At 51.9% G+C, this 21,064-nt stretch overlaps 1 protein-coding gene across 1 annotated transcript; it reads right to left on the bottom strand.

Moving 5' to 3' along the window:
* Positions 1-2,931: 2,931 nt before the first annotated feature.
* On the bottom strand, positions 2,932-8,970 carry LOC119092354 (basic salivary proline-rich protein 1-like). Its single transcript, XM_037215317.1, has 4 exons — positions 8,941-8,970; positions 4,123-4,308; positions 3,653-3,799; positions 2,932-3,294 (listed from the first exon to the last, which is right to left on the bottom strand). Exons 1-4 carry the CDS (start codon positions 8,968-8,970, stop codon positions 2,932-2,934), a joined length of 726 nt encoding a protein of 241 aa, XP_037071212.1.
* Between the last annotated feature and the right edge of the window lie 12,094 nt (positions 8,971-21,064).

Raw genomic sequence — 21,064 nt, 5'->3', positions numbered from 1 at the left:
GCATGCTATCAGGTTTTGGACACGTTGCGGTGTATATTTTTATCATTGTTATTGCCGTGTTTTACCGCAGTTCTCAGACAAGTGCGTCGTGGTTGCAACTTTTGGTCTCAGGTTAAAATTAGGCACCAGCTTTAGCAAGCAAGGAGGCATCGGTTTTGCTTTGATATATGAATGCACGGTAGCAGTACACTCAAAAAGTCTCCAAAGGTTCTCGCCCGTGCTTATCAGGCCAAGCCATTTTGCATGACACTGTCTTTTGGTCCTTGGGCTACCTTCGATTCGTAATTAACGACATTTACTCATTTTGATCACCAGAGCTCGAATTCCTGAGATATTTCTTTGCTGTGAATTATAACCCTTTCAAGACCTTTCACGAATGCGTAGGTGCGCACCGCCCTGCAATGGAGAGCGATTCCTTCGCAGCAAAACAAAATGGAATCGACAAGATATACTTTTAAGTTGCAAACTTTTGGCATCGGAGACATAAATAAAGTTGTCGAAATACGTGGAGAAATCAGGTTTTGGGCACAGGTTAGGTAAACCTTATCGTCTTACCACCTCAACCGGTTTTAGAAAATGACCCCCCTCCCCCCCCCCCTGCTGAGAAGGATATTTATTCTACCCATCATCTTATTGCTTTTTGACTAGTTTATTCCAGTTAACGTCTCTAGCACTAATGCAAATTTCCAGAAAAGTTTAGTGGGGCGGTGTACAGCCCCCTTCCTGGCACCAATACTTGCCAGAATTACTAGAAAGTAGAAAGTTTCATTAGGCGTATTCTGTCATAGACGCCTCATGGGAAATTCTGTTCAAGTGGGAAGTGTGGATGAACACTGGTGGCTGACATGAACTGCAGGTAGAATCCTGGTTCTTATTAGTCATCATGATATCACTCCATTCCGGATATTGGCTCTTGCGAGATCCTTGGAATAATGCCAGACCGGACCCTGGGTCTTATTTGGTATCCGACCATATTCCAGGCTGAATTTGGGTTCTTGCTGGTTCACCGTCATAAATCCAGGCCGGATCTTGTTTCTTGTTGGATCCGTCTGCATATTCCAGGCTCCAACAAGAACCTATCTGGGTTCTTGTTAGACCTCTGGGTTTAGCGGCAAACTGGATGCTGGTTCACACTGTTTCTTTCCAAGCTGGATGCTGGTTCACACTGTTTCTTTCCAAGCTGGATCCTGGTTCACACCGCTCCTTTCCAAGCTGGATGCTGGTTCACACTGCTCCTCTCCTCAACACAATTCATAGATCTCTGGGCTTAGTGGCAAGCTGGTTGCTGGCTCACACTGCTCCTCTCCTCAGCACAATGCAGTGAGCCTTTGGCGTGATACCAAAGTGGCTGCTGATTTGCTCTTAATTACGGCACTATGAGCCAGGATCCGGCTCCCGGCAAGATATCTAGGGAAGCAAGAGGATGCCTGGCTCCAAGCAACTGTGGTGAACTGCGCATTGCTGCTGAAGTTCTGGTGTGGGAATACCGATAGCGTCATGGTTTTACTGCGGGTACGGGAGACCAGGGGTTCGATTGCCGGCGGTGCACGCTTCTCCTACTAGGATGAGAGGTAGGCGACGTGTAGCTTCAGCGGCTGAGTGCGCGCCGTAAAGCTCCAGTGACAGGAACAACGGACTGGTGTGGCGTAGTCTTCCTTCACTAACGCGGAAAGACAACGATGGAGCGCGCTGGCGGCGATGCCGCGTCAATGACGCCTCGTAGTAGGCCGAAGCCAGAGCCCGTTACCCAGGCTACCCAGGTCAATAGGCGCGCGCTGACAGCTGGCGCGCCTATAAAACGTGTGCATCAAAAAGGTAGATTGAAGCGACCATGCTGGTATGACTACACACTGTTTATTTCATGATCCCGAACACATCAAATGGAATGAGAACTCATCACCAACACAGGTGACCGGAGGTGTCTATATGCAACGTTCACTACACACCACCCACATAAATGAATCACTTGTGGCGTACATTATGTTTGTCAATGGGCTCTCCGATGCGTCGCGATTTCTACAAGACCGTATGGCCTTATTCACTTAGTCATCAAATCACCCGGCACATCACCGAGGGTTAGAGAGAGTAATACCAAGTGAGCATCTGATCGGTAAGTAACGATCTCGTTACGCTCTGCACGCATTTATAATGTCACTCAGCATTTCAGGACGTCGTACTTCCCGTGTACAGCTGGATACGGTACACGAAACAGTGCGCGCACATCAAAGAACGTCAGATCGCTTTCAATGCATTCTGTGTAATAACCTCGATCGTGCAGCGATTATTGGATGTCTTCACTATATCTACCTGATGATTTCTCACGACAGGTGCCCACGGGGTATCCCCGTCCGGCGCCGTGCTACCAACCTCCATGTTCTGCCGCTTACTGCGGGCCGGCCGGCTGTCCAGCTCCCGCGTGTCCGGTCGCTGGGTGTCCGGCGCCGGGCAGCTCGGGCCCCGGCAGTGGCTCGAGGCCCTGCACGCTCCGCTGGGCGGCGGTCAGCACCGGCGCCACCTCCCCGTCCAGCAGCAGGCCGGCCTTGATCAGCTTGACCTCGAACGTGTCGCCGACGGGGCGCGGCGCGAGCGCGCTCAGGGCGCGCTGGTGGGCGCGCAGGTCGGCCTGCACGGCCGCCGTGTCGTGCGCCGGCGGCGGCGTGGCCGTGGCGGCGGCCGCGTACAGCGCCTCGAACCTGGCCTTTTCCGCCGCCACCTCTGGAGTGTCCCGTACCGGGGTGGCCTCGGTGACCGGCTCCGGCGTGAGGGGAGCTGGGGCGCTTGGGTGATACCCGGAGGGTGTCGGGGCTCCCGGGTGATGACCGGAGGAGGGTGTCGAGGCGCCCAGGTGATGTCCGGATGGGGGTGTCGGAGCAACCGGGTGATGTCCGGATGGTGTCGGAGCGACCGGGTGATGCCCGGAGGGTATCGGGGTTATGAGGTGATGCCCGGAGGAGGGTGTCGGGGCGCCCGGATGATGTCCGGAGGAGGGTGTCGGGGCGCCCGGATGATGTCCGGAGGAGGGTGTCGAGGCGCCCGGATGATGTCCGGAGGAGGGTGTCGGGGCGCCTGGGTGATGCCCGGAGGGTATCGGGGCGCCCGGATGATGTCCGGAGGAGGGTGCCGGGGCGCCCGGATGATGTCCGGAGGAGGGTGTCGGGGCGCCCGGATGATGTCCGGAGGAGGGTGTCGGGGCGCCTGGGTGATGCCCAGAGGAGGGTGTCGGGGCACCTGGCTGATGCCCAGAGGAGGGTGTCGGGGCGCCCGGGTGATGTCCGGAGGAGGGTGTCGGGGCGCCTGGGTGATGCCCGGAGGAGGGTGTCGGGGCGCCCGGGTGATGCCTGGAGGGCTGGCCACTGGGGACGCTGTGCGAGGCCGGTGCGGCGGTGGTCGTGCTGGCCTGCCATTGCGCGGGGACGGCCGTGGGACCAGCCGAGGCGCCTCCCGTGGGAGGAGAAGCGGCCGCCAACGGAATTTCGCTGGAAGGAGTGGCGCTGCTGGCGGTCAGTTGCGTCTCAGCTGTGCCGCCGTGTGCCGAACCGCCGCCGGCCGTCGCCGCGTGGGCCCGCTTCGCGCCAGCGGTCGCTTGCAGCGATGAGTGCAGCAGGGCCTGGTGTGCCCTGGCATCGTTAACGACGGCCAGTGCAGCGGCCACCAGCGCCGGGTCGGGCCCCCTGAACAGGGCCGCGGCCGGCTGCAGCGGGCCCGAGCTCAGACTGTTGGGGCCGGTGCCGTGTGCTCCGATGTACTGGGGGTTGGTGGCGGGTGCCGCTAGGGCAGTGCCGACCACCGACAGGAACGCCTGTTGGGAGGAAGTCACGGGTCACAGCGCCTGCTTTGCGGCCGACACCTACCTTTTGCGACAATATGTGTTATAGCAGATCTTATTGGAAGGCGCATGCGGCAGGGGTGATGTCCGACCACAACGTATGCCATCGGACAAGCTATCAGATTGTGGTCACTGAATTCCATTCCGCTGACAGACTTTTCATGCATTTTTGCTTCACGCTGTGCAATCATGTAACCCTACCGAGAACCTCCCTTTCCCACTACAGAGCACCGGCGTGGCGGTGCCGCGGCCGTCGCCACCGCGCCCGTGCACCAGCACTGTCACCCCTGACTCACCAACAGCACCATAGCGGGCGTGGTGGACGTGACAGGCGGCCCGTCACCGGAGCTCTGGCCACCCCCAGCCGCCCAGCCCGCTTTTGTAGCGGCGCCCGGACCCGGCCGCCCCGCGATGCTCTGATTGCGGCCGCGGGCACGCCCCGCTTCGGCGAACAGGGACGAAGCTGCGTCCCGGACGGCAGGCTGACGAGCCAACAGGCCGGAGCCGCGTGGGCCACGAAGGCGTCGTGTGCCCTCGGTCGCGTTCGGCGAGGTCGAGCGCCGCCCGTTCACGACCTCGTGACTGCGCGGGCCAGCACTGATACTGCACACCGGGTAAATGAGCCGGTGGTGCGCCTTGTGACACGAGTCTTTCTGATGCGTTGCGTTGGCTCACGCAGAAACGTTCCCATGGAGACGTTTACAGTTGCGTAGTGGGGTTGGTGTTGCGCGTCTGAAAACGTCTTGGATTGTGGGCGTCTCCCGCCGTCGTGCTGTCAGTCCCACGTTCAGATGTTTCCACCGAGCATCACATTAGTTTTTTTCTTGTTTACGCCCTGTCAACTCTGCTGTTTTTCCATTAGCGCGTTCGGCAAGTTGGGCGTACGCCCCCGCCGTGACCTATTCCTTCCCGGCGGGACATCTTTGGAAGTGGGCGGCTCAACATACCATCAAAGATCGGTGCCGACGCATCTGCTTGTCGGTCGAGAGGCCCTTGACATCGGCGGACGGAATGAGCCGCACTTCGTCAGCTGCGCCGAGTGTTGATCCGAGGCGGGCGCTCGCCCGCGAGCCCCGCAAACCAGCGACGGAAGCTGGGAGCGCTGCTTTCGCACGGGCGTAATTGTTGTCCGGTGTACTCCTGCGGCGATGACGGCACGGGCGAGACGCCCGAGGCGCGCCGGTATTGACGCGCGACCAGCCTCTGCTCGGCCAACGTCACCAGGCCGGCTACAGCGGCTCCAGGGCGACTGAAGTGGACTCCAGGCGGCTTCACTAGGCTCCAGGGCGATGACAGTGGGCTCCAGGGCGATGACAGTGGGCTCCAGGGCGTCTACAGTGGACTTTAGGGCGGCTGCACTGGGCTCCAGGGCTAATGTGGTACAGTCCACGGTGGGAATCACACATGATTGTTTATTAGACCGTCGTTGGAATCATGAATGGTTTGGTCTGAGGAACCGCTGCGAGTACGGGAGTTGAGAACGATTTCAGCTGATATCTGGGTGTTAGCGGGTACTCTGAGTCGTTCGCTGCCGCCAGCGTTACTTTGCTGCCGCAGTGGCAAACACGCCATTCCTACTGATGTCGGATTTTAATTCACTGAGTGCTCTTCCCTGAGTGGTTCATATGACCCAGTAATGTCGCGTATCTAACAGCGCGTAAAACACCGGAACAACTACTTGGTCTAAGACTACTAAGACGGCTTCTCTAAGACTAAGACAACTAGACAACTGCTCCCTCTATACTCATGAATAGCCTTGATGCATTGAGTTAGCTTAGCTCAAGCACTGAGTTCAAATACTTGAATCTATTGCTCCGCATATAAATCAACATACACCCACGTGACAAAGCCCCTAACCACCTTGGCACGCCCCGCAGCAGTCTCGTCAGCTTAGCGGGTCTAACCTCAGGAAAGCTGGGAACCGCTCTTGCAAGAAATAGACAGGAAAATGTCCTTATGATCAGATTAATGCTCGTCTCCGTTGGTTGCAAGATCACATCGTTTTTTTTTTAAATAACAAAACCCATTTAACGTATGAACTTACTTGGCGTTGACATACATGGGGTGTGAGTCCTCATTCCTAGTACTGACATTTTATCTAATCTCTTCAAAATTTCAAGATCACTAATAACGACGATACCAGACCACCAAGAGTGATGCTGAAGTGTATTTGTATTACTTCCTAGCAGGGAGTGCCGCGGCTTGGTGTATGAAATGTATGGTGGTATATAGAACTGAATAAGTGTTGTGCATAATTTGTGCTAGCGCTTTTCTGGGTGCAACTTAAGGTTTGAATGTCATCTAACTTAAGTTCTAATGTAACAAAATTCTCCTGCATCAAATGTGGGAACGACATTCGCCTTTTTCAAGACAGCCTTAATGGTCGGAGGGGCAATTGGTACCAAACGTGAAGTACGATAAATGGTAGCGAAACCGACGTGTTATCGTTGAGGCCATCCAAGTACATGGTTAGTATTGCTCCAGCGGCGGTTCCCTTTCTCCTCATATTCGGCATTTCAAGTGCATGCTACTTTTTGCTATGACCCGCACGCACAGTTGCGTCAAGCTAAATTTGGCAATAATATTACTTAAGAACGTCCCGAGACCAGCCTCAAGAACGCCTTGTTCCGCAGTGACAACCAATCAGTGCCATTTGTAGCAATTATATATATATATATATATATATATATACATATATAATTGTGTAGAATAGTCGAGACTGGTGAGCGATCACTACGTGAATGCGGTTGTTGAAACCTGTGAATTTCTTACATTCGTCGCCAGCTGCCGCCTGACGCATCGGTTTAGAGCCAATCTGCATTTAGTCTGATGAACTTGAGCGTTCTCCCGGCATGACATCATTAGCTGGTCTTGCCTTTCCAGCTGAATACGCTTTGAAAAGATGCTGGCGACATCTTAATGAATGAGGAGAAGCTGAATGGCATGAAAGTATAGTGCTAAAGCGTTAAAATGCCTTGTGTGGCGTAGAACAATCTAGGCGATAACAGTTGGAAAATTTTCCATTCATTATATCGGGTGTGCAGAGAGCTAAGATAGTGAAGTCATATATTTAGCGACAAATGCTAACATTTAGCGGCCTGGCTTTCGCCCCTATCACCGGGCTACACTTGAGGCGGTCTGTACAGAATATTAGAGGAAGGAAATAATCTGCGGCATTTCGGTTGTGTGCACCTATATGTAATGTCATGACCTATTTTTTTTTTTAATTGGTTTGTGTCTGTGACGCTTATCAAGTACACTCAATATTCGCTCCAGCGATGGCATGTATTCATACTCATATCATGTCTTCATCTGCTCTGGCTGGAGAGAGATCTGACAAAAAAGTAATATAAAAACCCAACCCGCTCCCAAACGCGTGCATCCCTGGTTTGCCACTGCAATGCAAGATCACCTGTAATCATCATTTCAAAGTTCCATCCATGCGGTTGTCCGTTCGCTCCTCCACCAGGATATGTTAGTCTCGCGCCGCTATGTCATTGGGTTGTCGAAATCTATCCTCCGACGGGACCTTTTTTTAATATTTTTGCAGTTGAACTATTTTAGCGTTCCATTTGGCGGAAAGCCTCTTGTACCTCGGGCATTTTGATTATTTGAGCTGCATGCGACCGCCAAGCTCCAGGGAAGGTGATGTATGATGCAGCAGGGACGTCACTTTAAGGGTTTTTCAGGGTGTCCAAGCTTCCGACCAATGCTGGCTTGTCCCCTCATGCATTGGGCCCAAAAAGCAAATCCTGAGCTAAGGACATGCATGCAATTTTCCTGAGCCGTTGGTACATGGATACCTCAGCAGATAAGTCACAATCTTTTTGAGCCACGTTGCCACCGACGAAATGACGTGCATTTTACCCTTCAACAACATACTCCGTCCCTATTCCTGTATCGTTTCGGCTGTCGCTTGAGACTGACCCATCATCTTATAATGACTAGTTCATCGCTTCCTAGCTAGTGTTAAATGCCTTTTTTATATGTTTCCGTCACATCCGTCGAAGCCCTGTATTTTTGCCGCTCTTGTCTTCTAGGTGTGCCTTGGTGGCGGCCTTCCCCTGTCGAAGGGCACACCGCGCCAGTGCTTCAGAGAAATTGATGGGGAGCGGTTAGAACTAGAGCAGAGCAGAGCTACCCGTTCGGGCTGCTGTCGTCATTCTCGCTCCATCATGATATCGTCGTCTACGTGTTTCGTTTAGTTCGTCTCAGTTTAACGCTCTTATCATGCTCTTTGGCAGAAAGATATCTCAAATAGTTAACATCAAGTTTTAATTCTTTTCGGCGTTGTGTACTTAATAAATGGTCTTCTGGTCCCCACCGTGTAATGGACCAGTAAATGCCTATATGAGCCGGTAAACCTTGAACTTAGCACTGGACGGTAGTTAGCTCCGATGCAGGGATGGAAGGAGCCGGTACGCCGTAGTGAAAGTGAGCTCGAAACCTAAAGTATCAACAGCCGCATGTTCTCCCGAGCGAGCCAGGCGCGCTGAAAGGTCGAACTCTCGAGGCCCAAGATTGAGGAGACTTAGACAATAGAGGTCCGCGCCCGGAATCAAGCAGAGCTAGAGCCCAGCGTGCCCAGGAGCAAACGGAGTGAGAAGCCCAGCGTTCCTGGAGGCATGTGGCTGAGCTGGTGCAGCTCGCCGTAGACGAGTAGGAGAGAAACCAGCTCGAGCTGCGGCTGGCAGAAGAAGAGGAAGCTCCAGCACCTTCAGGGAGAAGCTGCTCCCTAGGCGAGACAACCGTGACGCTCTGCCCTGCTGACGCGCCACGACATCTGTCATTGCAGCTACGATTGGTTGCATCAGCTTTGCCAGTCACAAACATGCAGGAGCGCATAGGGAGCTGGATCGAGTGGCCCTCCAGCCGCTCGGAGGCTGTGGCCTCGCGAGCCTAGCTCATGGGCTCGACACTGCGCTGCCAAAGCTCAAGCTCGAGAACGTCAACGACGTGCCGCTGGAGTGGCGTCGGTGGAGCTCGATGTTCAGGGCACCGGTGCACTATCATCAGGGCCTGAGCGATGCAAAAAAGTTGACCCATTTGCAGTCGTGTCTGCCTAGGGAGGCTTGTGCAGCGGTTAGAGGTCTGCTCTGCAATGATAGCTTTACCATGAAGCCCTCAGCGAACTCGAGCGCCATTTTGGCGACCCTGGATATGTGGTGCGCGCTCATCTGGACCGGGTGCTTGCCACCTCTCCAGTCAAGCACAACGATGTCAGCTCTCTGCGTGCCTTGTCAACGACTTTTCACAACATTGTAAAGGTGTTGAGCTCGACGTGGTGTGATGCCGACCTGGCTGCGACAACCAAACCTCAGCCGGTCGTTGCCGAACTTCCCCACGCCGTGGCCTGGCGCTGGAGCGAACAGGTGGTCATCAGCCGCCCGTGCCGCCGACGTTCCCCGACTTTGACGCCCAGCTGCGTTTCTACGTCGACGCAGCACGTGCCGTCGGCTTCACGGAACCGGACGACAGGCACAAGGGCATGGACCAGCCGAGGTTGTGGTCGCACAATCAGCGCATGCACGCATCGCCTCCGGTGACGGCCGCAGCTAGGGCCGGGCCGCTCGGACAGCCAGTGCGGGAGAGTGTGAAGTGCGACCAGCCCCACACAGTGCTTGAGTGCCTGTCACCTGCGAGGTCGGGGTCAGCGAGCGCGCTGAACTGGTGAGGCATTATACATTGTGCTGAGTCCGCCTGACTGACGGACACGAGGCGCGTCGCTACCCGCTTAAAAGATCGTGCAAGGCGACACGAGAATGGCGGGAGCGACACCACCCGATGCTCCACGTGGCTCCGCGGCTCCCTTCGCCTGACCGTTGACTAGGAGCCGCACGAGCGGGTCGCGCGGCAGTGGAGCACCGAGTCTTTCGGGTAAAAACACGAAAGTGTCCCGACGGTCGAAGCAGGACAGTGTAGCGCTGGACGTGCTGAACAAACTACAAGACGAGCCGTCGGGCACTACGAGACAGGTCTGCCGTGGAGGCCTCCGACGATACTCCCCCCCCCCCCCCCGGCAGTTTCAGTAACCTGACGCGTACATTCCGGTCTACGGAACGCAAGCTGGGTGGAAACCCGAAGCTGGTGCAGGCGCATAGTACTGCCATCCAGGAATACATTCGTGAAGGCCACGCGGGTAAGCTCCCGCGTCAGAATTCGAAGCGCAGCACGAGCGGGAATGATACCTTCCGCACCACGCCGTTCCCAGTGCGCACTAACCGGGAAAGGGGCGTGGAGTCTTCGACGCTGCAGCGCGTTACGGCGGGATATCGCGTAACGACAAATTGCTGGCTGAACCTGACGAACAGTTTGGTCCGACTCATGCGGCTCCATCAACGTCCGGTTGCGCTCACTGCAGACATCAGGCGATGTTCCACCAAGTCCGCGTGAGACCGGCCGATCAGCCTACTCTCGAGTCACTGTGGCGCGAGGGGATGATCGTGAGAAGCTGCTTAATGCATGCCAGATGCAGGTGCTGATTTTCGGAGTGACGCCATGTCCCCGCTCGGCCACGTGCGTCCTGCGGCAGTGTACGGATGACATGCAGAGCCAATATCCGGTCGCATCCGCAGCCGTGGCTGGGCAGTTCTACGTGGACGATTACCAGGACTCTCTGAAAGACTTCAGCGAATCCGCCGCCATGCAAGGCTCTTTCACTCCTCTGTTGAAGACCGACGGGTTTCAATTTGTAAAGTGGGCCAGCTCATCTCTCGAAGCGCTGAACGTGGTCAAGGTCAAAACCCACAGAGTAGCCACTCTATACCTCGATCTTGCCGGGTTGCAGCACGGAAGGGAGCTGGGTTCATCCGGCCAACGCATTGACGTTCGAAGCCACTGGCGTCAGCGAACCGGATGCGAAGATGGTCATTCTGAGCAGCGTATCGTCGGTCTTCGATAGGCTTGGGGTCTCACCCTTCGACGGTACGGTAAGTACCCGTAGGACATCTGGCGGTGCGGATATGCGTGGGACGCCACAACCATCCACCATAAGCTGGCGACTGCCAGACGGCGGTGGGTTAGCGGGCTGCCTGGATAGGACCGCTGCGAGGTCGACCGATGTCCCCCATCCGACGGCCGGATGCTCGTCAGCTGCCGGCTGCACGTGTTTGACGGCGCTTCTGAGCTAGTGTTCGGCGTCGTCGCCTATTTCCGGCTGGAGTGTAAAGGTGGCAAGATCGTTACGTCGTTCGTCATGGCGACAAAACCGGGTCGCTCCGCTCCGACAGCTTAGCATGTCACGCTTGGAGCTGCAGGCTGCCGAGTTGGCCGTTCATGCTGCACAGGTCATCCGGCGCCAGCATGACATCCGTATCGACTCCTGCCACTTCTGGTCCGCCTCGAGGGCAGTCATCTAGTGAGCCGACAACACCGGACCTTTGTCGTCAGCCGCGGCACCGAGATCTAAGAGATGGCAAACGTCGCGGCCTGGCGGCACTGTCCGGAGCTTCTGATCTCTGTGGACGTCTGATTGCGTTTCTGCAGCATCCCAGAACTCCTGGACGGTCCCAGCCGACGCGGTAGGCCGGGGCTCCTGAGCCGACCGGACAGCGGGTGACGAGCGGTCATCGGGCGGCAGCTGAGGACCAGCCGCCGGGCAGCTCCGAGCCGGAGCGGCGCCCAAGCGGAGCCGGAGCGGAGTCGGGCCTGCGGCACAGGGACCGGAGAGTTTCCTGGCGCCGGAGAGGTAAGCAGCCTGGCTGAAACTCCTGCGAACGACAGCTTGGCTACTGCGATTCGGCAGGAGCTGCCGAAGCCCCATAAGGAGCGCCAGACGGCCCTCCCATAGCTGCTGAGTCCCGCGCAGTGGAGATGGCGTGCGTCCAATATGCCGAATCGGCGCCTTCTCTGCAGAGCAGACAACACTAAAAGCGGACCGACAGCTGCCGCGCTGTAGTCAGCTCATCTCGCTCCGACTGTTCCTCGATAGCAGCGTCGTCGAGAGAGCCGGAGGACGGCGGAACCTCGCTCCCTCCCTGACAGACGCAACCCGACACCAGGCTATTATTCCCTCCCGTAGTGACGTCACGCATCTCTTCGTCATGGACAGCCATCGCCGACGGGCGTACGTAGCCACGATACATTATAGCCTTAAAGCATTAGAAGTCGCTATTTTCTGGAAACGGACTCACCGACAATGTGTGTGCGGTGCATGATCGCGCCGTGCCGTCAGCCCAAAGTGGTCTACTCCGAAAATAGTACAAATGTGTGCGGGAACGAGAGAGATCTAAAACGGTCACTCAAGGAATGAGATCAGGAGAGGATCACTCACCAGCTCAACCAACGTTGGATCGGGCGGTGGCTCATCCCGCCTGCCTCGCCCCACTTCGGCGGTGCATGGGAGCGGCTCGTCGAGTCAACAAAGGGGCCCTGCGGTTCGATGTGAGTCAGCAAGCCCCGATAGGTGAGACTCCCGTCATCTTCATGACTGAAGTTGAAGCCGTTCTGAATGGGCAGTCACTGACTCACGTTAGCAGTGAGCCAGACGACCTGAAACCCCTGAAGCCGAACCAACTGTTAAAGGAAATGTTCCACATTTGTAAGGAGTTTTTCAGTGTCCTGGAATTGCCGACTTTGAGTGTAAAGCAGCACTCTATGGGGAGGAATTTTTCACTCCTCTTTCCCACATTTTATGTGAATTTTTCACTCCTGCCTGACATTGTCTAATCGCACATGCCAAACCACTATTTCCCTTTCTGAGGTTGTCAGATGTTATCCAAAACCGAGCTCTACCACCTTTTTCTACTAACGTATTTTTTACAGACAGCTCGGTTGGCACCTCGTGTACCGGAGCGCAGAGCCTTGCACGGGCTTATGGGTTAGCAAGGCATTATGAAATTAGGGAAACTTTACAGTACTTATAGATATACATTTCGCTAACTAATTTCTCACATATTGTACGACAAATTTCAATCTTGAGCAAAAAATTGTGCTTTACAAGTGCAACCTCTTGAGCTGTATTAACATGAATTCCCCATTGGGACTTTGATTTCAAGGGAGGTGATGGTGAAATGCGGTGTTATAACCGAAAATCTGTGCGGAAACTGCGAGAAAACCTACAATTTGACAGTCCCGCGAGCTGTGCAAATATACGATCATACTTATTTGACAAAAGTGTGTGAATCAGGGGCATGAGATGTGTGTGATTACGGGTGGTGCGTGCCAGTGGCTTGCATTGATCTTGATGTGACGGGGAGTATGCGTGCGGGGTTTGCACTTCCGAGGGAGAATATTGTCTTGCTGATTATTGTTAATATATACATACATATATATATATAATATATATATATATATATATATATATATATGTGTGTGTGTGTGTGTGTGTGTGTGTGTGTGTGTGTGTGTGTGTGTGTGTGTGTGTGTGTGTGTGTGTGTGTGTGTGTGTGTGTGTGTGTGTGTGTGTGTGTGTGTGTGTGTGTGTGTGTGTGTGTGTGTGTGTGTGTGTGTGTGTGTGTGTGTGTGTGTGTGTGTGTGTGTGTGTGAATTTCCTATTCTTTAAGCTTGCTGACTCCCAATAAAATGCGATATATCGATACCTGCCTCTTCCTTTCTGTTTGTGCTTGAACATGACAAAGAAGTGCCGGCAAACTAAAAGAAACATATGCGCATATGGTGCCGGGGTGTACAAAGGCAATATGTTACTTTATTATGATCTTACCAACATTTTGAACCTATTGAGGTATTATAGCATGTAATTAACCTATTGCATGTCATTATATCAGCAACTCACTTTGGCGGAAGGGGCTGGTGTGTGCAGCTCATTAATGGGCATGCTCAGTATACGCTCACACGATATGGCTTTGCAAAATTGTCTTTCCCTAAATAATTCTGAAAATATAGAGCTCTATTATTATCGATTCACTTTCTACTGTGTTAACAAATATTGTTTGCCGGGGAGCATTGCTTGTGAGTCATCAATGTCATAGTCACCGCAACTTGTGTGAGATGATGGATGCTGAGAAAAGTGGAAAAGTATTGATGTTGGTGTCTTGGATAGCACTCAATAACATTTTTCATGAGCCTTGAGTGCACTGGCAGCTTCATCACTTCCTTGCATTTTGCCCATCCAACGAAAACTAACTGCAGTTGTCATGTTTGCCGCCCTATGCAGGGTCAGCATGTTTGCAGTGTCGTTTCACCACATGTAAAATGTTCTTGTCATTTTTTGGTAAAGCAGCCTGCTGGCCGCAGCATGTTGCATGACTGTGGAAATGGAAGATGTGTTTGCATCTTTCTCACCTGTGTTTTGTGGATTCCCAAAACAGGCTGAGCAAGTGGTGCCACTTATTGATTGTCTGCTTTGCTGAAAGTCATTTGTGTGTTGTATCATGTGTTTGTGGTAAGCCATATGTCAGGGAGTCAATTCAAGAGTGCACGCTTGACCCATCTTTTCATGATGGAATTTATTATGAAAGCCGCATGAATTGTAATACAAAAGCCATATCGCTGTTCATCACGTCATGCCACAGCGCAGCACTGAGGTAGTGACAAAGTGATGCTGTTGACTCGTTCTATTACACAATGTACCACATTGGTTGATTACTCTATGTCAAGCCTATGAGACAGCAGCTTATAATTTATGAATAACTGGTAACGACTGATTTAATGATGGCAAAGGACTATCAACAGCAAGAATGGCATTGCACCACAATGGTTATGTGAGGGTTAACGAGTAATTGCATACGCAATCCTAAGCAAGAAAAACATTCTTGGTAGCTCAACCTTACCATGTTTACAATGGCAACAGCAATGCTTTGGCAGTCAATTCATGGCAATGTTACAAATTTATTAATGTTTGCATGACATCGCATTTCCAGCTACAAACAATACAAAACTGCTGCGCACATCACATATCAATGTCAGAACTACAGCACTGCAGGCAACGATGGGTGGACAATACAGCATTGACAAAATCATCAACAGCATAGCAGCAACAGCAGCACAGCATATCGTGCTTTGATATGAATAATCTGCCATAAAAGCTGGCGATCGCTACGTTGCGTATGTCGAACAGTTCATCAAAGCTTCTCTTACGGCCAACACCAGGACAAACAATCCACAAACAAGCCACCAACTAATCCACCGCCCGACAGAGCTCCCGCGACGAAAATGACCGATTGGCGTAAGCTTTCGTGTGTTTCGAGGTATTCTTTACGTCTGACTGCCAGATGCTGCCAGATGTTGCTGTCATCCCAAAGCCATTCCATGACGCCATCAATGACGTAATGGGGCGCATCTTTACAAACTTCGAAATTTTGCTACTTAGTGTCGTTTCCGAACCTTGAAAGCTTACCAGCTGTTACAAGTAAGCTTTTCCCATAATATCTGATGCCTACCTCAATATCCTCAAATGTGGAACATTCCCTTTATTGAAACAACCAAATCCTAACCTGCCGCCGGACGTGTTCTCCGCGGCTGACATGTCAGCGAGGAAATGCTGGAAACGCGGCCAGCGGCTTGCAGACGACCTCTGGCGACGCTGGGGACATGAGCGCAGTTTCACCGGGCGACCGAAATGGAGAGAGGAGGGCACTGTCACCTCGTCCTGATCGTAGACGACCACGTGCACCGCGAAATGCGGACGATGGGTCCCACCGTGCGCCCTATCGTCAGTGCTGTTGGAAGAGTACGGCAGACCACTTTCCGTGTCGCCCCGGCTGCCGCCAGCCCGGCGACGACAGTTGCCGCGATTACTGACGTCACACGATTGGCTGAGTACGTCACACATCAGCCGCTGGCGGCCGGTTGCCATATCAACAACCTGCCGCGGCGCTGCGCGACCGGGAAGAGACAGGAGAGGACGGGGAGGAGACTGCGACCGATGCTGGGATCTTTATGCGGGGGCACACGCGGATGCTGCTAAAAATATGTTGCTATAAGATGAATATTGACCTGAGAGAAATGATAGGTACGCATTGTTAGACTGAGGTTACAGATGCTGGTAATCAGGTAGGTACTGAGGTTAGGTAGAACCACTCACGACGCACGCCTCCGTGCATGGGTATAGGAACAGGGGGGGGGGGGGGGAGGAGTGGGGGATTTTGGGAGCTATGGCTCCCCTCTTTTCAAGGCGGGGAGCCAGCAGTGTAAACTGCCCCCTCCCCCTCTTTTCATGTTTAGGTTATGTTTAGCTTACTTTTGCACTATATTGAACATACATGACTATTCACAAATTGCAACAGCCATCTTCCTCCAGACGTGTCATCTTTTTGGTTTGCTCATTGGCCATCGCTTAGTGTCACAGCCGCAGGGCCGACGCCGCGCGTCCTACGGAGACTGCAGCGTCGGTTGTCGAGGCTGTTGTTGGTACGACTTGCGAGCGCGCATGCTCAAAACCATATCAAAAAGTTTTCATCGGTAATCAGTTCTGACTGAATTTTGAACATTTTAAGATGGACATGGGTTAGCCACGTTGACACAAATTTGAGACCCCTCTCATCTACAATCTACGTTCAGTGGGTCCTTAATATTTCTGAAGAACACAGAAAAGCATGGAACTGGAGTCTATTCGACAATTATTGGACCACCTGCGGCGATCGGGGATGTTGTTGCCTCGGTGAATGTTCCTGTGCTGATCCGGGGCCAACTGCGCGGGTCAGAAGGCCTCCCGTGTCAGGGAGAGAAACAATGTGATATGATATATTCTTCTGACGGCCTCCGAATCGACCAGAAGATCCTGCCCCTGTCGCCAGAACGGCAGCCAGAAGACACTTTGCGACGGATAGCCCTTCAGCCCTTGACCGGAAAGGATAATCTACCCCTGGTGTTCCACCCAAGAGGCCCCTTGCCTGGAAGGAAATAAGGGGTCTCATTATTGTTGACAAGAGCGGGGTCTCATTATTGTTGAATAAAATGGGCGGAAATGAGCTTAAAAGCGAACAAGGTAATCCCATGTTTTTGTCTAAGAACGTTTATTTTTCAGAATGGATTAGTTTAAAAAATTACATCAAAAGGTTTTAACATGCCCGCCCGCAACCTCGAGAGCAAGGACAAGGATGGCCTGGGCTGCAGCTTCCATAAAACAGAACGGCTTCGGTCACTGCGAGCGCCATCAGACGGCGGGCGCCGTGTTAATCTGTCTTCTTGACATAGATAGTTACATAAACACGAAATATAAAGATTCTAACTCCACTCTTTCAGTTCAACCACCAGATTCCAGACCCACGTCGTGGTGCTTTAAGGACCAATCCGGTCTTATCATCGGTCTAAAAATCGCACGCGTGAAATATTTAGCCCAGACTGCCTTGGAAGTGCAAGATTTTATGTCATAAAGCGTTCAAAAGTACTTTTTTGAGAAGCGTCATCATTTTCATCCACCCGTTGGCAACGACTCAGTTTTAGCTGCTGGACCGATGCTGCGCGGCCTACGGAGACTGCAACGCCTGGAGTCGAGATTTTTGTTTCCAAGATTTTCGAGTGTGCATGATTAAAACTGCGTCGCATAAGTTGCATTACTATTAGATTCAAGTGTTTAAAGGTAATTCTTTCAGAAGCGTCATCATTTCACCCATTGTTGGGCGAAAACTAAAAGTTAACCAATGGGCTCACGCTCTGCGGTCTATGGAGACTGCAACAGCTGGTGTCGAGGTTTGTTGCAAGATTTGCGAGCGCGCATGTTAAAAAAAAACACGTTACATAAATTGCATCACTAATTGATTCTGATTGAATGGTGAACATTTCCAGACAAACGTGGTTTGGCCATGTTAATACACATTGTTGACCACCCGATTTTCAATCAAATTTTCATCTTCAAATTTTGATCAAACATTCCGATCTAATCTACTTTCGCAATGTCCTTAATGTCTGTAGAACCTAGGTAAAAAGGTGGCAAAGCTTCTGAATTACATCGGTTTAGGAAGTCGTCTACGTTGAATGATGGGCCACGGGCCGAGGTCCAATTGACGGCTGGGCCAATTCACACCTTTGGCAGGCAGCTTACCGGAGGCTATCTTTCTTCGGTGGTGTGGTGTAAGGGAAGATAATTAGGACAGCAAGATACTGTTGCAGGTATCCAACAAACGTTTCGCACACCAATTAATAGTAATGCTGATCCAGAAATATGCAACAAAGTAATCATACGATCAGCTCACAGTCAGTCATGCGGGAGACAGCCGGGCCAGGGCAATAGCCGCCGACGGCGGACGGGAGCAGAGCCCAGATAAGAAACATATGACAGACGGCCCTTCGATGATGATTGTGGTTTTAGGGCGCGTCGACTTCTAGGGTCATTTTGCGCCCAACAGACGGCCCTTCATTATGCGACTCGGTTTTCAAAAGGGAATATTGAGTTTTACGGGTTTTCATATTGTTTTTGGCAATTTTAATGTTCCAAATCTGTTTCCGCCTAAAATACTGCGACAAGTCATATCTCTTGAAAAGCAGCCAGCGAAATGAAGGCGCATGAAATATCTGTCACAATGTCGCAACGATTTACTTTCAAAATTCTTACCAGCTTATGTCCAGGCCGTATTTTGGCATCTACCTTGTGGAGGCAGATGCCTCCTTAATGACCCAAAATGCTTACCCGCACGTGGAATTTTGCCTTTTCAGGAAAGACAGTGTTAAAATGGACGAATAATCTTGGGAAGCTGGATAGCCTTATTTGCCGAATGACGGATGAGTCAAATAGGCAAGATTATGCATCAGTAAGAAACAGCTCTAGATGCATGTCTAGCATAGCAGCCATGACATTTGAATAAAGGGCGATAACAACTTCCATCTCTACCCATCCCCCCTCCCCGGTCATTGGGCTGGCTTTCCAGAAAAAAATTCCTGAAATACACCCTGAGCTTGGCAAAGTAGGACTGGGAAGCGTCTAATTGAGTGACCTCAACCGGAGCCAGTGGCGCAGCCGGGGGGAGCTTCTGAGGACGTCCCCGCTGGATCAGATCATCAATCAACGAATCATTATGCATGCGTGATGCCTGATGAGTTAGCATGCAAAGCATGCTGTTTGGGATACTGGAAAATAGCAGGCAAAAAGCACATCCACAGCACAAACCACAATGCACGAGTCCAGTGCAGAACTATCAATCTTGTTGTCACACCTTAGATCACGCGTTATTGAGGAACCGTTGCCTTAAGACAAAGACGACACTCCACAGAACGTAAAACTCATCTCATAGCGGCGCAGACATCGCAATAGGTCTATATCCTGCAGAGTTTGCCCTAAAACACGCCTGTAATTATTTGCGCTCCACGCTGGCGGTACCCTGTTCCCTCGGCGTTTTTTTTCCCCAAAAAATCGCAGATGCAGTCAGTCGGTCCTCTCGGCGGCAGGGGCCGACGGCACCAGCGCAATCACTGATTGGACAAATGCCTTCTTACGTCATCTGGCGTAGCGCATATACCACCAGTCAGTGACAGAGGGCAGTTGCTGCCGCGCCGAAGACCGCAACTGTCGCTCCCGCGGCTGCATCTCTCGCTGAAGCGGCAAAATCGCCGGAAGAGTCGCCTGTGTAACCTGGGCATAAGACCGACAGCTGAAACTATGTCGGGCGTGTGTGCCCGGCTGGCAACGCGACTTTGTGTGCCAGAGGAAAGCCGCGCCTGGGAAGCTGTAGCAGCTGTGGTGTAGATTCAGTTCTGCGTTTGACCTGCTGACCAGTGCGTGATTGTACATGCAGTTCAGCACGTCTCGCAATTTCGTTTGTCTTTGTATTCTTACATTTGCCTTCCTGTATGCCGTCGATATCTGGATCGGTTATGTTACGGACGAAATCTTGTGCATTCTACCTTACAACATACTCCGACCATGTGTCCATATTGTTTCGCCTGTTGCTGTGTGGTAGAATTAGGGGTTCAATGTATGTGTAAGATTGGAGGGAATCTCGACTTCTATCGATTGGTATCATTTGTTTCTACGAATTCGCCTCAACTGACCATATATTTCCAGCGCCCCAAATTTTTGCTGGCAGCTCAAAGAAATCGCGTGACCCCAGATCGTTTTTCATAACTAATTCTCCGTTCATATTCGAACGTACCGTTAGCGTAATTTCAGTTCAAAACTCTATATAAATTTGGAACACTTTATTGGTCAGCGGCCACAGGGCCTAATAGAGAGCCCAATGATTGCAAAGGGCCACGCGTCGGCCAGGGCAGCATTTATTGGACAGGGTTAGGGAAAAGAACGGGGCCCTGAAAGCCTGGGGTCTATTGCGTTGGCCGAGGCCCTCTGGCAATGAAAATAGGAATGAGAGTATAATGTGAGTCCGCAACACAATAATGATGGGCCGTTTGTCAGGATCGGCCCCGCTGCCGAACGGAAGGCTCTCTATCCCATTCACTCAGCCAGGGGCCCGTACATACATTTCAGATTCCTAATGCCTTTTCGAAGTACAAGTGCAAACATGACTATAGGGCAACAGTTTAGAGCACACCATGTAAGCCTATCACCAAAATGATCTTTATTAGCATGACAAGGTCTGCTGATACACAGAAGACCTTTTCCTGCTGTTCACAATCTTGCCCTTTTCAAGACCTAAGACCCTCTAGTTTCCGAGCTACACACCCGCAAAAATGGGACGAATATATCGAGGGGAACATTCAAGAGTCACCTTGGTATTCATGACGTCATACTAGCGTCATCCAAATTCTGCCATTCCATAAGCCATGCAGTGAACAAGGCCAAGAAAACTATAGATGTTGATTGAGGCGTTCATATCTGGCGTCCGTGAGCACAATTTCCAGGCATCAAGTAGCCACTTGGCTCTCAATCAGTGTTGTGCAAGGTACGATAACGTAATCAAACCATTACGCGTAAAGGAATATATTTACTAAACAAATGATTTTGTTGTTCAGAGCAGTCTTTTCCAACATAAAAGTTAACCAAAAGTTAATAGTGAGCTTGTTTCATCTCTTCTGATGCTTGCTTTAAAATCTTCAAATGTGAAAATTTTCTTTAAAACTCACCACAGGAGTGCAGTTTTGCAAAAAAAGGATTAGTGTCGCTGAACGACGTTACGGAGTTGCTCCCCCCCCCCCAAACAGAATGGGAAAATATAGCCGTGGTCTAATATATCTGCTTGCTCTGTATCGGCTAAGGGTTTTATCGCTGAGCAACAGCATGATGTTGTTTGGCGTCGATCGTCGAAACCAGGTTTCGGTAATCGACGTAGGCTCCATGTTATGCGGCTTCAGACGTTGTTGGACGTGTGCGGCTTCCGGAGCAGAGAGTGTGAGTTGATTTGTGCGACTAATACTGGCTGCCACGGAAATCCCCTCTGATTGCCGCAA

The sequence above is a fragment of the Pollicipes pollicipes genome, unplaced genomic scaffold (assembly GCF_011947565.3).
Source record: "Pollicipes pollicipes isolate AB1234 unplaced genomic scaffold, Ppol_2.1 Scaffold_3447;HRSCAF=4054_pilon_pilon_pilon, whole genome shotgun sequence".
Lineage (NCBI taxonomy): Eukaryota > Metazoa > Arthropoda > Thecostraca > Pollicipedomorpha > Pollicipedidae > Pollicipes > Pollicipes pollicipes.
This window is presented reverse-complemented; position numbering and strand designations above follow the sequence as displayed.

Excerpts from the sequence above, each read along its gene's own strand:
- LOC119092354 (XM_037215317.1), bottom strand. The coding sequence starts at position 8,970 with ATGGCGCTCGAGTTCGCTGAGGGCTTCATG. Across the intron at positions 3,800-4,122 it reads CGCCCGCTATGGTGCTGTTG|GCGTTCCTGTCGGTGGTCGG; the intron begins GTGAGTCAGGGG and ends TCCTCCCAACAG. Across the intron at positions 3,295-3,652 it reads GGGGGCCCGACCCGGCGCTG|GCGCCCCGACACCCTCCTCC; the intron begins GTGGCCGCTGCA and ends GGCATCACCCAG.